We start from the raw sequence: 16,705 nt of genomic DNA, 5'->3' as shown, positions 1-16,705 counted from the left end.
GAAGTGTGGTTCCAAAGAGGATGGAGCTAGACAGTTCTCAGTGGTGGCAGATAACAGAACAAGAAACAGTGGTGTCAAGTTGCAGCAAGGGATGTTTAGGTTACATATTAGGAAAAACCTTCTTACAAGGAGGGTAGTAAAGCACTGGAACAGGCTACCCAAAGAGGTTGTGGAATCTCCATCCTTGGAGGTTTTTAAGATCTGACTAGACAAAGTCTTGGGTGGGATGATCTAGTTGGGGATATTTCTGCTTTGAGCAGGGGGTTGGACTAAATGACTCCTGCGGTCCCTTCCAACCCTAACTTTCTATGATTCTAAGATTACTTTTCTGGGAGGTGTGTTTACTGTTTTATTTGAACAAATAAATGACAAGCATGTGTCTAGTACTTGAACAAACCATGTCCAAGAAACGACCACTTGGCTACAAAGCTACAAGTAATTATAAACAAAAATATTAAAAAGACTATTCTAAATGAAAACAAAGGCACTTGTATGCATTTTCACACTACCCATTTTATATATTATTCATGATTAATAAAAAAGGACTTTTTTAAAGACCAATTATACACTGTGGCAGACAAATTAACCTGCAAAAATGCAATGTTTGCAGTTCTTTGCAGCCCACTGGAGTGTATTTATTCATCAGGAGTTCATTTAGCAGGCTTATTCCCAGAATTTATTGCAGCTGAGAAGGAGAAACCACCAGTTACCAAGGGTTAAAAAGAGCTATGCTAATTTTAGGTATGTTAGATATAGGAGGTGTAGGATTAGGATGAATCAAGGTTTGCCAGGTACAAAGATAAAAGAGTAGAAGAGAAGGATGTGTTGTTTGTATGCTGTTTTGAACATATGTAAAAAATCAACCAAAGGGAGCATTTGATGCTTTTTCTCTTTAGTAGTTTATTTGCCAGAAAAAAACACACATTTTTAGTGGACCAACTCCTATTGCCTTTGTGCTGCAAAGAACAAAAAACAGATATTTGTATTTCCTAACTTTTGATTTAAAAAAAAAAAAAAAAATTCTTGGGACTCTGGACTGTATTTTGAACTCCAATTTCCAAAACTTCAGGGCAAGTTTAGGATGAGCTCAAACATACATAGCCCAAGACAACAGACCTTGTCAAATGGATCTAATTTCTCTTAACATCACTTGCCAAGTCACCTACATAAACTGTGTAAATTGGGCCCCACTTACTGGCTAACTGTGTTTTGTGTGTCTAAGTTTAATAATTTAAAAGTTGTGTTCTCTGCCTCTGTGCCTCAGCTTACTAAGATGTAGGCTGTACTACTTCCCTGCCTCACGGGGGCTAGGGAGGCAAGTCTGGGACCCTCTGTTCAAAAGTGCCGCAGACATGTAAAGTGTTATTCGAATGTAAGTGGCATCACTGATTATTTTGTAGTTGTGGACACACTGAAGTGCTAAGTGTAGCTGACAAGTGATTTGGTGACCCAGACAATGGAAGAAAAGCTTTGTATACAGTACTGGAGGTCAGTCATTGTAGCAGGCTGCAAACGAGGTTGCATCTAGCAGTCTGCTTCCTGAACTCACAGACCTGTGTTCATGTTCCATTTGCAGATGGCTGGCCTGCAGATAGGAAGGAAGATTTACTCCATTAACGAGGACTTGGTATTCCTGCGCCCGTTTCCAGAGGTCGAGACCATCTTAAACCAGTCTTTCTGCTCTCGGAAGCCACTTAGGCTACTGGTGGCCACTAAAACTAAAGAGTAAGTGCCTGAGGGACAGGCAGAAGAGATTATCTGGAGACATTAATTTAATTACTGTCTGTAATGATAAAAACTGCATAAACATTTTACACAATGGATGCTGCAATTCAATTAGAGAACAAATGTGGCCACTAAAATAGATTTAGAAAGTCACAAATCATGCTTGTTAATGATCCTTGCATCTCTGAAAAAAAGATGGGAAGTATTCTGTGTAAATTAGGAATTAACTCTTCGTTTTCCTGTGCACAAATGAAATTGAGTTACAAGGAACGTAACTTTGTCAGCAGCAGACGACTACCCAGCACTAGGTCTCTGCTTGAAAGAAAAGAATGCAGGGTACTTCTGCTTATTGGACTGGTTTCCATCTCAGTTCTTATTAGTATATTTGGTCCATAATAAATTTGGGTCCCATTAAGATCCCATGTATTGTCCAACTATGAAGCCAAGAATTTGTCATCGACTTAAACCCTCTGCCATCATAAAACTGTAGTCCATAATCTAAACATTCGTTTTAAAAGCATGGGCCAGATCCTGATGTTAAGAAGCACAGCTGCCTTTATGTCAGCCTGGAAAAGAATTTATTTGTAGAAGTGAGCAACCAGGAATTTCCTGCACCAATTATTTTTAATTTACAGGTGTAATGTATTTAAAAGATGTATCAGACTTTAATTGACTCAGAATATCCCATCAGTTGCACCAGAGTGCCCCAAAAATATCAAGGCTGGAGTTTGGTTCAGCTAATTCACACAGCTGATAACACTATTGGTCTTTGTTCCCTGTGGTATACAACCTGCCCTTTCACTCTGAATGCTAAGGAAGCAAGCCAGCAAGATCTGTGGGTCTCTGGAGCCTTGAGAAACCTTAGCAGAAATAATTCCTTTTAAGTTGAGAATTACAGGAGTTTTGTCCTGTTGGCCTCCTATCCACAAAACACTGTGCTGTTGTTTCACTAATCTGGTTTTGTAGTCTTTCTGCAGGCAACCCACCATGTTCTCAGTTTTCCTGTACTCTGCATTGAGACGTATGCTGCACCTCTCCTTAGTTTTTAATTTTCATAAACTGTGACGACATTCCAGATCGAAAACACAGTTTGGAAAACCGCCTAGTAAAAGAAGTCAGCTCTGTGTTAATGAGAGCTTAAATATTGTGTGCTTCACTGTTTGTTTTTGCCTTACGTTTTACATTAGTTGAAAAGGAAAATACAGATGATGGTGTGTTATGTTATATTCCTGCCACATCCTGTAAGGCGCACACTTCTGCAGTTAACCTAATCAACAAAACAAGATTGGGAACATGACAGCCGGATAGTTCAGCAGTCTGGTTGTTGCAGATGGTGTATTTTATCACTTGGCCACCTATTCAAATCCAGCCCAAGGCCAGAGGATGTTTCCAGCAGGTGTTAGTTTGGTGGTATTTCACATGAATGGTGAATCTCAGTCCAGTTCCTAGGAGACAGATGTCCATATCATATAATCCAATTGAAATCCACATTGTCACTGTAATATGGAGGCCAGGAAGTGAGTGGGTTTGCCAGGTGATCTATTCCCTCAGTCTAGAGGCAGCTGAACAGGTTGGAAAGTTCGAAGGAAGCTTGTGCTATGGTTTCCCATGCCATATCAGTCCTGTGGATACGCAGAACACTATTCTCCAAGATTTAATCCTACAGGAAATCTTCTTAAAATATAATTCCACAGAAATGTGGCTGAGGCAGCAAAATAAATTCCTGGTAGGTCAGAGGCTACTTTATGTGGTTAACTCATCCCTTCTTGAATCTTTGAAGTCTATTGCAACGTTGTTTAAAACAATCTGGGATAAAACTCAGGGGAAAGATCTTTCACATTGATCGCCACGCACGTGGTTCTAGAGGTCTGAATTGAGGTGCTGTTTTCCTTTCTCTTGTGTCTTTCTGCAGGATTATTAAGATCCCAGACTGCCACGAAGCACTTTGCTTCCAGATACGGGGAGCAGGGCCACCATACGTCCATGCTGTCGGCAGAGGTATGCAAAGAGAGTGTGGTATAGCTATGGCTCAACATACAACCAACTAAGGACAGCGATGGAGCCATATTATATTATCATCCACCCGATGGCCTTAAAAACACCCCACATTACATTTGAATTAGTTTCTGCTTATTATCCAGTATCAGAATTGCTGTAGTGCCTACACACCACAGTCATGCACCAGAAGTCAGTTGTGCTGAGTATTGTCTAAGGACGGAGTGGAAAGATAGCCACCACCCCACAGAGTTTCTGGTCTAACGTACCGCTTAAGTATTGCTTCAGTCTAAAAGCTAGGCATTGGGTGGCTGCCCTCACCCAAAGGAAGCAAGAAATTCCTTTGGTCAGAGCCAGGAGAAATCTGTTAACATTGCAGGCTGTTATCTGTAGAAGAGCTGTTGAAGGAAGCACCATCATTGTTTGAGCCATTATAGGTTGGCGTTTAGGGGCCACTCCTGTCTTCTCAGGTTGATGGACCAAGTCATCTTTATAAACTTGACAGACTGAGGCAGGCCAGGGAGAGCTGCTTTTTCCTTCAGACCAGGTTGCACTGCTGACTTCAGTGAAATCATTCCTGAATTACACCAGGATCAATTAAAGGCAAGCTGGACCCCCTCGTTCTTTTGAAAGGGGGAAATAAAGAGGGCAACGGAGACATGTTTGTTAGTGCTGTACAGGAAATGTGATCTAAGCCACAAACAAAGTTTTGAGCTTGCTTTTATTTTTGGTGTAAGTGAAGAGCAAGACCTTTCAGTTGTACACCACTTCCTTCCTTCAGTACGAGTATGAGCATGTACATTGCATTCAAGAAAAGCATGAATAGCCTCCTCATCCCATGGCTTCCTGAAACAGGCCGTTTTTTTCTTTCTTACCTTCCTACTAGCACAAATAATCATTATTAGTAAGAACTAAAATTCTGCAGCATCTCTGCAGTGTCCTTGCTTAGAAGCTTTTCATTTCTTAGATTTTTACCAGAAAAAGTGCCATTTATACTTTGAATAAAATGGTGAATCTTGGATAACTTTGCTTAAAAAATAACTAATAATGATGTTAAATGTAGACACGTAGAAGTGAGATTCTGTTCTAAAACTCAGTAGCACGAGTGTGGACTTTAGCCAGACTCTGGACTTGTGCTGGTGGAATTAACACCCCAGTCTGGTATGTAGGCCCTTGGAAATTGCCTGATGGGTAAATATTCAGATTATTTTAATTAACAAGCAACAAGCTGCAAACTGTATTGCTGTACAAATTTACCCTAATCAATGTGAGCACAAGCTCAGAAAGGAAAGACTAATATTCGTGAAAGACAGCTTTCCCCATGAGATTTTCATTTGCTTTTGGCAGCAACTGTATCTAGGTTTAGGCAAACTCTCTTGTTCCCAGTGCTTTTTGTTACATACAGACTATTTTATAACCTCTTCCTCAAACTTCTCGAAGTCACGTAGTAGTAAGACCACATGAGTGCTCCCTGTTGTCCCCCCGCTCCTCTTTTCACTCTGTTCTCTGGATCTTCTCCATAGTTCACAAATCGCTGTGCTGTCCGAACAACTCTCTTGCCTGATTCTTTTTCAGGTTCAGAGGCTGCAGCAGTAGGACTCCACCCAGGACAGTGTATTTTGAAAGTTAATGGGAATAATGTCATGAATCAAAGTTACAAGGATGTTCTGGAGCACTTTACAGCATACAGGAACAGGCAGGAGTCACTGGTAAGAGCATGAATGTGGAAATTTAAAACATTTTTTAAGGGCAGTGGGGTGAGGGGAGGAGGAAGTTAATATGTTCTTATGCTTCTCAAATATCCCAAACTAAACCCTTAAAAAAATCTGTTTGAGTCACACCAAATCCAGTGCAAGTAAGAAAACTACGTAGGTTGAAAGCAAAATCAGAAGGTAGCCGATAATTGTAAAATATCTATGAATCACAAGTGTCCTAGCCTGTACACAATTAAATACAGTCAGTCCCTTTTAGTAGCAACAGGTTAGTGCCCCAGTGCTCTGTTGCTCCTAAGTGACTACTGATGTTACATGGAATTTCATCTGATTTCATGGCAAAGAAAATGTTCCCAAGGGAAATGTTGCTGGTAAGAGGTTGTTCACTTACCAGGTATTGCTGCAAATGAGCATCAACTGTAGTCTTTCCCCCAGTAGCTGAATAGGCTGTAGCTACAGATTTGAACCCCAACCTAGATCCAGATTGTATACACTCCCAATGTGAGGATGAGGGAGAGTTATATTTGGAAGTCTACTTCTGTCCATTTTGGAGACAGGGATCAACTAGAAGATTCACATCTGGATTCAAAGTCCCACCCTCTCCCCCCAGGTGTTTTTATCTTGGTGTTTAGCTCAAGCCTCTGGCTCTTCAGGATGTGGATGTATCAAGGCTTTAATTGCCAGTAGACTAAATTCAGCCCTCAAATACCATATATGCGACAATAGCCACGAGGACCTAAAAATATTCCACAGTAGCTTGTTGCATCCCCAGAATGCTAAAAGCAATGCAGAGAGGGAGTGAGCAAAACCCTAATGCTGTGCCTGAGGGTAGTGCTTCTTATCATTCCTGCTCTCTTGACAGGGACTGTACCAGTGGGTTTACAGAACACATGAAGATGCTGAAGAAGACAGGGCTCAGCAGTCAGCAGGTAGTGCATATGTGAATGGCAGCCCCTTTGAGTCCACTAAGGGAGACCTCTTATTGGAAGAGAGTGCAGAACTGGATCCCCTTCATAAAGGCCATCAGGAATCAGGTAAAGGAAAGTCTGACATTTTTCATGAAGGTAGGAGAGCCAGTACACTTTGATTCCAAAGAAGGACAAAAGGCAACAGACCTGTGAAATACATTTATTGCTATAGGAATCTCTCATTTTAGCAAAACACTCTAACAAACTAAGGCCTCCCAGATACTTGCTCAAGGACCATAAAACTGGGATGAGAAATCAAACAGCTGTGGCCCTTGACAGAAAGGAATGTCTTCCACTGTGGACAGAAGATAAGAGTAGATAATTGTGGGTTGCTTGCTTATTGCGGGTGCCTTAGGGAATCTCTCTAAGTATCAGTGTCGCACAACTAGGTAAGTGAGGAAAACACACTCTACATACATCTGCTTTTTATTGTCTGCTGACTGCTGTGCTCTACAATAAATGACTGGGGAGTTGCACACTGTAAAAGCATGTTCCAAGTGGTGTTGTTCGGCTGGTAACTGTGACGGCAAGCCACAAACCAGCCTAATTACACATCATGTGAGACTTGAATCAACATCCATCACACTCGAAAAGACGTTTCATGGAATGAACCGTCTCCTGTGCCATGTGTAGTGAGTGACATGCTTTTGGCTTGTGGGTACTCAACGGGGCCTGCAAAGGATACAGACTGGAGCTAGGGACCACAGGATGTGATTTCCTGGCACTCAAGAGTAAGCTGCAGAGCGGAGATGCAAACAACAGGCTAAAAGATGAGGAGAGAGGTTCTTCATCTGAGACATCCTGGCACCATTTGATGTTTTGGTTTTGTGGGCCCCATCTCATTTACTGTGTTTGTTTTGCCTAGAACAAATGCACCATATATTCTTACCAGAACACTTAAGCAAAGCTTAACAAAGCCATGGGCCTGATTTTTTGGGGTGGCACAGTTTAACCCTTCAGGGGAAGATTCAGATACCCTGGTCCATGCAGAATTGCACTTTATTCCACGTTCACATCAGCAGGACTCTTCCTGTGCCTGTGCCAAGCATCCACAGGGCTATGTTCTAAGCATAATCAGACCCCCCACCATTCATTTCTACCACATACTGTCTGTTTCTTTATGTAAAATGAAAATATATCGAAATATCTCCCTCCCTTCCTCCTTGTGGTCCAGTAAAAGGTAAGAACAGGCCACCAGGAGATGCTCCTCACCGGTTCTCTGGTGAGACTCATTTTGACCGGAGTGTAAAGCTGTTCTCTGGAAGGATGGTGGAGAATCCCTACGGGTACAGCTGTACCTGTCAGGAGGAATCTGGGCATGAACTGCAAGTTGGAACAATAGCTGCAAGATGTTTCCTGAAGGACACAGAACAAATGAACTTGACCTCCCATTTGATATTCCCTGCCAGGTGTCAGGTGTTTGTAGCTTGAACAGAACTCAATGCACTGTATTTTCTTGGTGAGTGGGTGGGTGTGCACATGCACACATGCTTGCATGCACTTTTGCATGTCAGTGTATCAGCAAGTGACTTGCCTTTGTTTCTGGTTCCAGTCCTGACACCGTCGCCCCTCAGCTCTCCTTTGATCTTCGGTGAAGACACACCCCTCATTAGCCTGACTGTGGACAACACCCATTTGGAGCATGGGGTGGTGTACGAATATGTCAGCAGTGCAGGGATCAAATGCTTTGTCCTGGAGAAAATTGTAGAGCCAAAGGGTTGTTTCGATCTAACTGCAAAGGTACCAGCTACTATGTATTGCTAGCTTTCCTCTAAGCAGAATCACGGGGTCAGTCATGCTAGTTGTGTTTGGCTGGGTGCCCTTGTTAGCATGTTATACTGTTAGCAGACTTTGAACTATTAGCTAGAACGCACTGTTTAGAACGAACGTGTATATAAAACATGATAATGCTATTGGTATCATCCACGGTACAATGTAGCAGAAACAGCAAGAGAGGCACACAAAACATTCCCAAGTACAAAATGACTCAGAAGCATTTCTTGAGCATCTCATTTATTTTGAACATGTCTGCCAAAGGGCTTGGAAGTTTTAAGATTCAGCATGATCATCTTCCTGGGGACAATTTAGAGGGCTTTACCTGGTCTACATGCCATTTCCTCAAACATGCTGACATGGGGGTGTCCACTGTTTAGTCACTAGAAGAATCTTGCAATGTACCTTGCTCTCAGGGTTGCACCACTGGAATTCTGTCTCCTTGTGCAGATTTTAGAGGCCTTTGCTGCAGATGACAATCATTTTGTAAAGAACTGCAAGAGGCTCATCTCCTTAAGCAATGCAGTGGCTACCATGCCCCAGTATGAATTCCGGCAGATGTGTGACTTTAAGCTGGAAAGTATCAGCCGAAGGTTCACCAGCTACCGAGAGGTACAGTACTCCTAGATCTTGGTGGTATCTTGGGACAATACTAAACTATCAAAATAGTAGATGCTTGAGTGTTCAGTGCTGGGTGTTTATTCGTCATTAACTGCTTTGAAGGGAAACGTTGTAGTGCTCTGAACACAGGACTGGGAGTTGCTTAGAGTACAAGCAGTATGGAGTAGAGACCTGTTTATAAAGCTGCTATCACACTGCTGCTGCCATTGGCTAGAATGTATGCCAGCCTATGGAAATGAGTAGCCGAGACAGCCGAGAGCTGTCATGGGCCTCGTTTGATTGCCCAGTTACAGGAATTATATACAGAAGCTAAGCCTCCTTTCTGTCTGGTTACCTGAATTGTTTGAAAATTTGGCACTGAAGACTTTAAAACAATTCTATATATCTCTTTAGAGCTCATTTTTGAGTGGCTACATCAGGGATGGCAGAGCTTAAAGGACTGTTGCAAAGTGGGGCTGTCTGGGGAAAGCAAGCATCTATACTGAACCATCGTTTTTTGCAAATGGACTCATGCAGGCTCTCTCAATTCCCCAGTTTGCAGATGAACTGAAAACAAAGGTGAGCCCAGCCTTCAAGCAAGCCATCATGGAGCCCCACCCCCTCAGCAGCATGGACTTCTGCCCTACCAACTGCCACATTAACCTCATGGAGGTGTCATACCCCAAAAACACTACCTCAGCAGGAAGGTCGTTCAGCATTCGCATTGGACGGAAGCCCTCTATAATTGGTCTTGATCCAGAACAAGGTGCTAATTAACTCCTAGAGCCTCACTGATGTTATCTAATGAAAGATGAGTTGTCCTTCCTACTCCTCAGTTTGAGTCCAGACCCAAAGACAAACAACCTTGGCGATACAATTTTTGTCCTGCAGAATGCGCACAGTAAGGTGGCACGCAGGCTGTGTGATTAGTGTTAAACAACAGAATGTGTCAGGCGCATAGTGGGGTCCTAGGTCAAAGTGTTTTTAACAGGTAAACAGCAGGATTATCACATGGCGACTAAATCCTTAGGATGTTGTTTCTATTTAGAAGACTTGATTTACTGACTTCGAGAAAAGCAACGCGGCTAAGTGGTGCTACACTGTACAGATAAACCATAACCAGAATGGTCAGGAAATCTTAAATAGCCAATATGATTTGGTAGAGTTACTACTAAAGTAACTTCAGAGGTAATTTTATTCATAGAGTAATCCTACACATTGGTGCCAGGAGGTTCTTTGCTATTGGAATGGTCTTCTCTTAACATACGGCTGCTACATGGTATTTGCCCAGAAAGGCAACTATTTGTGTTGCAGTATTCCATGTTTATGATCTCACCGAATGCACTTTGGACACTATCATTGCCCAGCAAGAGGAGCACTCAGGAGAGCTCGTGACAGATCTCTGCAAACCTAATTTGTCCAATTTAAGGAAGGCTGGGTGACCTTCTCCAAATGGGGTCAAGAAATACCATGTCCCATTTGCAGCTGTGTAAGATTTTGCAGCACTTTTCATGAGAGCTGGCAGAATTATTCCCCAAAACAGAGTCACATTCTAGTTCTGCTCTTGGCATTCTTCTTGCCAGACTTTCCAAATGAAAATATTCTTCACTTTTCCTCACAAAAATGATAGTTATTCTCCCTCTCACTGGTTTCCATAAAGCCAGAATAATAACATTCAGTAGTACTGGTTTTGCTGTGCTTCTGAATTCATTAGCATGTACAAAATGCTTTGTGATAAGAAGTGAGATTTCTTTTGTAATATCTTTTAGTCTAGAGAGATGTTAGAAGCTGTCAGGCACAAAAATACCCTTCTTCAGGTCTGCGAAAGCAGTAGATAGAGCCAAAGCTTAAATTATGGCCACACAGATGTGGATGGGCCATTATTAGTTAGCTAATTTATCCTAAACTGTAGTTACTTCAAAAAGCTAAGTATGCTTGCCATAGAATTTCTAAGTAGTTAAAAAAGTCCCATAGGGAATACCACTTTTTCTTATTAAAAGCTATACACTTGTAGGGTATTATGGCACTCTATAATACTCTAAAAGTAGAGTATTATACAGAAATTTCTGTGTGAGCCTATTGCTTTACTTCCTATTACATTCCTCAGGGACTTCCTTTGAGTGGAAGTCAGCAGTATTGGGAAAGGGTTCAGCACTTCAGAGCCTACTAACTAGTTCCTTCAATGTTCAGCAGGTACCTTAAATCCAGTCTTATATACTCAACACTGCATCACCACCATGGCTGCACCATCGTGGAGATGTGTCACCCCAGAAGATGACGATTTCTACCCCCATGGACAATGTGATGGTGGTTTTGGCCAACAGAATGGGGGAGCAAGCCAGGAGGAACGGGGACTCAGCTTTCTGCTGAAACAAGAAGACCGGGAGATACAAGACTCTTACCTGCAGCTTTTTAACAGATTGGACATTGCAGTGAAGGAGATGAAGCAATATGTTTTTCAGATAAATAAGTGAGTAAGGAAACCTGTGTATGTGTGTTTCAGAGAGCACTCCCTAAAGAAGGGAGGCTTCCTGAAAAATTGGAGCATGAAACATCTGAAAATATTCTGCGTTTTCAGCACACATTGTGAAACACTCTATATAGTTTGTGTGTGTTGCACACATGTATATGCTCCCTACACTGCCTCTCAGCATGGAAAAGGCCAGACCTGCTCACATGCTGAACTATCCCTGAAACGCTTGTCAGCTCCACCTGTGTAATGAGATAGTATAGCCATTCTTTGTACCCACTGAATAGAAGTCAGTGGCCACATCTACACATGCAGTGGACTGCGCTGTTATTACTGTTGTTGGTACTGCGCCATAGCGTCTCGTGTAGATGCACCCAGGGAAAGCCAAAGTTCGCCCATCTTGGTTCAGATTCCTATTATATATTAAGTTCCAGCAACAGGCTTGGAGCCATATAAATAAAATCCCTTTCCCTGAGATTTTGGCTGGGCCAGTTGGGATTAAAAGGTACTTTAGGATAAGTAAGGCACAGTGATGAAAGCATAGGTAGAAAGTGGAAGAGATACTGAGGCTGGCATTCGCACAGTGTAAAGATGGTGGGATATGCTAAGCAGTGAAATCAGTGACGTAGAGCAAGGCTTATGTGTCAGCTGTGTGAATTTAGCTCCTGACCGTGTGTGATGCTATGCACTGTGATGAACCCACCCTGCTTGGGTAGCAGGGGATGTTTTCTGATTCCCAGATGAACAACATCGAGGCTCAGTCTTTGCCTTCTATCCCTATTTGTCTGGGTTTTAACCGCTGGAGTCAGGCTAGTATGGCAAGTGAAAGAAGTCTCTATAAATATGATCACAGCTTGGCAGACAGGGCATTTGCAAAAATCTGCAAGAGTCAAGCCAGTATCAGCAGAACAAAATCTCCTCAACAAGTTAGTAAATAGGGACTAAAAGCCACCCTCTTTCAGCCAGTGACAGGCAGATTTATGATATATACCCTGTAGCTTTTGGAGTGCCAGTTAGTGTCTAATGAAAACACCATGTGTTAGTTAGGGAACGGATGCAGACAAGGGGATATTTCATTTAGTTTTGGTGTCAGGCAGACTATTTCTATGGGAGAATTTATTTCAGCAAATAATTTCACTTTTACATGAGCCCAGCATCTCCATATTTTGCAGCATATTTTTCCTATTCCATTTATGAGCTACAACTCATGTTGCTAATTTTTCATCAAATCACTGCATTAGAGAAGGGTCATATCTGAAGTAATAGAAAACTTTCAAAATGAAAGCTTAATAGGGAAAGTGTAGCTCTAACTAGATGCTGTAGATTGGTGAACATGGGTAATTGTTGGGGTTTTTTGAGTGAGTTAGGGACAACTTAGTGCTTTTTTACCCTGCCTCAACAAGGACGTGGTAATTTTTAGCTAAGTGAAACGTTGCATCAAAGGATTTGTATAAATACAAAACTTACCTATTGTGAAATCACATGACTCAGAACCCAGAAAGATTTTCATGAACTCCTGTAAATCAGACGTGCTGACTTCACATAAGCTTCAGTTTACATACAGCTCAAATCACAGAAATGTTGCTTTTGATTTTTAGATGTGGTTAGGTTGAGATCACAGTCATGGATGCATGATTCAGCCATTTACCCCAACACTGAGTGGTGCATTTTATCTTTCAGGCTTTTGTCCTCCATAACAGAACCTACAGAAACTAGTGGATGTGAACCTCCATCCACTGATGAGACATCGCCGCCTTCTCTGGGGGCAGAGGAGAGTGACACCGACAAAGCTGAGCATAGTGGCATGAAGAAGGTTTGTTTCAAAGTTTCTGAGGAGGATCAAGAAGACTCCGGACACGACACAATGAGTTTCAGAGACTCCTACAGGTATGTTTAAAAATATACAGGTTTTCCCACTCGCACAGTATTTTGAAGATATTTAATTTACGTATTGGGGCTCACTCTTTGAGGCTGGTTCAGTAATAGAAAAATCAGGTATTGATCCATAGATGAACGCTGTTGAAATCAAATACTAAGTATTAGAAATTATGCGTTTATTTGGCTCGTACTGTAAACGCCCTGTACAAACATTGGGCTGCATTCTACAAACTTGACTCTTTATACAGGCAAAACTCCAGTGAAGTCATTTTGAGCTTATTAAATGTATCCAGTAATTAATGGCTCTAGTCCTGTATACTCAAGATCTCAATCTGTTCTCAGAGAAGCCCGTGACAGACTCTTTTGGATGTAAGCGACCATAGAAATGAACCCAAATTGCTGCTCATATGGCTTGCATTTAAGTGTATCCACTACAGGATTCACAACTTCAACAATTGGACATGGTTCACATGTCACAGGCTATCACAGGATCCATTTACTGTGAGGTCCAAAGATCAGATAGTCATGTAAGGTCACAAAGAAGAGCTCTCTGTTCTCCAGTGCAGCAGACAGAGCACGGGCTGGAGAAATTCACCCTAGGTTTCAGGCAAACCAGCCTGTTTCTTAGATCCACCAGCAGTTTTTGTATCTGATTCAGAGTTATCACCTCAAATGCATTGTCCACAGAAAATAAGATTAGACTTTGGTAGTAATTACACCAGTGGTTCTCTCTTGCGTGACTGAACTGGGCAGGCATCAGTCTGAGGTTTCCAGGGTAGACTGTTTTAATGTGGTGCCTATTCTCAGAAGAGCTCACCAGGAGGATTGCAATGAAGCTGTGCTGGGCTTTGTGGTTTTAGGTCCCATCCAATACATGAGAAACGAAGGAACGGAAAGGCATGTACTGCATTGTGGGTCTTGATGTAAATATGCATATGATGCTCTGCTGAAAGGATAACCACTCTCTGGGTGGTTACGCACCATGGGCTGATCAGCTGCCATGCGACTCTCCATGGCAAACACTGAGGTAGAGATCTACCCTTGGCATCTTTGTTTGCAGTGGTAGAATTACACCAAGGATGATTCTGGCAGTGGGAGTTTGTTTTCCTGGAAACATTATAAGACCATACCCTTGTAAGTGTGGTGTGTTAAATAATACCATAACATATGATCCTCCACTAACATATATGATCTTCCAACAAGACTTTGCTAGATTCCCAGTGCTAACCAGCTGGAGAAGGTGCACATGCAAACCCCAGCTGGGGTGACCTATTATCATGGGTTCCCGCAGGCCCTGCAGAGGTCCTTAATGGAAGCAGGTCTTAAAGCGGTGCGTTTCTCATGATCTTGGGGTGATGCAGTGGCTCCAATATTCCTTCTTGTATGGGGTCCTGCATAGCCTCTGGCCACTCTTGGAAGTTTTAGTTGAAATCTTCAGGAGAGACTAAAAGAGGGTGAATTTTCTTTCAGTGCTAGCGCTCTGGACTAGCTTCTGGTCTCAGGCACACAGCCTAGTATAATTGCTAGTGCTGCTACCCACCTCTTGAGGACCACAGCAGTGCCCACCACAAACGGGATTTTCAGTGCAAACTGAAGAAGTTAGGCACCAACCCCCCATGTGTCCTTTGAAAATCCTTGCCCAGCTGTAAACCCAGCTCCAGATTAGAGCTGGCTTTTCTGGGCTTGGATTTTATGATGTATAAAAACAGTATTTCCAAGCTAGTCCTTTATTTTGTAGTAAAAATAAAGGCCTTTATTCAGCAGACATCCAGCTGTAAATCTCACAGCATTTATTACCGTGGAGATAAAGCAGAGCAACAATTCCTTCCCCATAACAACCCCGCAAAACCAAGACTTTTAGAAAATTAAATTCTCTTTGTGCATCAATAAGTCTAGTGTGACTCTTTCTCCTCCTGTGCCATGTAACTGTGAACCACAGAAGCTCAGCAGTTTTCAGACAGCTTGATCTTATAATAGCTGCTATTGTATGAGGATTTTTCCATTCAAGTCTGTGAACAATTTTCCCAGAAGCCTAGAATATTGAGAAACAGAAATGGACATCCAGCCTTTTATTTTAATGGGTCTTTGAAACCACAAACCCAAATATTTATTCAGGTGTCTCAAAATTGTGTTTTTGAGACATGACTGACTTGCTGCTTCTCCTGGAATATTTGCTGCTGAAATCTCACACTCCACAAGACGTTGGTGATGGGAGAGGACATATTAAAAGCAGGCCCGAGAAGAGATGAAAAAAGTTGCCCCTTTCATTTTCTAATGGAGAAGAACGTGCATTTGTGGGCTTGGTCCTCCACAAAGGAACAAAGACGCTTTCTCTAGAGAGAGTTACAGTGATGAGAGTAATTAGGCACACATCACAGAAGCTTCCACATTACAAGTCTGATTGCCCACCGCCTTGCATCTATCTGGACTGTGTAAGCCCAAGTTGCAAAGCAGTGAAGAATCAGAACCCATGTTTGAATGTTTTGGGTTGGAATAATCCCTCGGGAGCAGAGACGGACCATGGATGGCCCCAGATGAGAGCTAGGTCATGTTTGGTTGCTCCTGATTCTGGAGCAAAGATCTAAATTCTGATATTGCAAGTCTTCTAGTGAAGCCAGTCGTTTTTCCAGATTTCTACGGATATACCTAAGCATTGACTCTAGACTGCAGAAGACCTGACTGTATTTGATCACACAGCTTTTTTTGATGAGCATCTGGAATTCTTCACTAGCCCACATAGGCGACTGGTAGGGGGTGCATGGGGGTGCACGTGCCTCCCCTGAAGGGCTGGTGCCCTCCTTGACGGCTGACACTGATGCTGTCGGTAGGGCTGGTGCCCCCCCTGCCAGGGCTGCCGCCATCGGCGGATTCTGCAGGTGCCCCCCCCAGATTCAGGAGGCACCAGTCACTCATGCTACCCCATGTGATCTCTTCCTTCTTTATGTGCTGTGGTACATTTTCAGCACGTAGATGGCTTGTAAATAAGCTCACTGCATCATCAGCAGTGGAAAATGTGGCGTGAATCTGATACCATCCTTGACTGCCGAAAATTTATTAAAAAAATAATGCAAAACTTTAAAAAAATCTGGCAAATGTTCGCATTTATGTGAAAGCCTCAGGCTATGTTGGCTGTGTTCATGTATTAATGAATAATGAAAAATAGACCATAACAATTTGATTTTAAGTGCCATTTTCTTTTTTCTTTCTTATTTGAAAACACTGATGCCATCAACTCTAAAGTCTGATTCACAAGCATTCATATTCATATTCCTTCTGCAACTGTTTTTCTTTATTTTTAACATGCATAGAAAAATGCTCTCTCTTAGGTCACACCGAGGTCTAGGTGCCAGGTAGGATGACTTTGGTGTGTTTAGCCTTGTCACTAATAGGCATTTGTCCACCCTAAAATGAAAACTTGTCTAGGTGCCTTGGCGCTATATTAATGCAATACAAAGAATTTTCTTCTTCGTTTAATAGAAAGCCCATTATTGAACTCTGTTTTGTTTAAAAGGATTCTGTAATTGAGCCTAATCTGTTCTGAGGAATGTAGTGAGATCAAAGGCAAAGTCTCTGTTGGGCTGTCA

General features: G+C 42.3%; 1 protein-coding gene across 1 annotated transcript in view; it reads left to right on the top strand.

The window, feature by feature from the left end:
* PREX1 (phosphatidylinositol-3,4,5-trisphosphate dependent Rac exchange factor 1) overlaps positions 1-16,705 on the top strand; it is a 165,563-nt gene that overhangs the window by 124,715 nt on the left and 24,143 nt on the right. Inside the window, exons 19-27 of the mRNA XM_019509731.1 lie at positions 1,577-1,725; positions 3,638-3,723; positions 5,296-5,429; positions 6,295-6,466; positions 7,953-8,140; positions 8,624-8,785; positions 9,329-9,539; positions 10,967-11,243; positions 12,924-13,130. Of these exons, the coding sequence (XP_019365276.1) occupies positions 1,577-1,725; positions 3,638-3,723; positions 5,296-5,429; positions 6,295-6,466; positions 7,953-8,140; positions 8,624-8,785; positions 9,329-9,539; positions 10,967-11,243; positions 12,924-13,130 (1,586 nt within the window). The remainder of the gene's footprint in view (positions 1-1,576; positions 1,726-3,637; positions 3,724-5,295; positions 5,430-6,294; positions 6,467-7,952; positions 8,141-8,623; positions 8,786-9,328; positions 9,540-10,966; positions 11,244-12,923; positions 13,131-16,705) is intronic.

The sequence above is a fragment of the Gavialis gangeticus genome, unplaced genomic scaffold (genome assembly GCF_001723915.1).
Source record: "Gavialis gangeticus isolate Ggan-Ray unplaced genomic scaffold, GavGan_comp1, whole genome shotgun sequence".
Lineage (NCBI taxonomy): Eukaryota > Metazoa > Chordata > Crocodylia > Gavialidae > Gavialis > Gavialis gangeticus.
The sequence above is the reverse complement of the archived record's forward strand: the minus strand, read 5'-3'. Positions and strand labels throughout refer to the sequence as shown.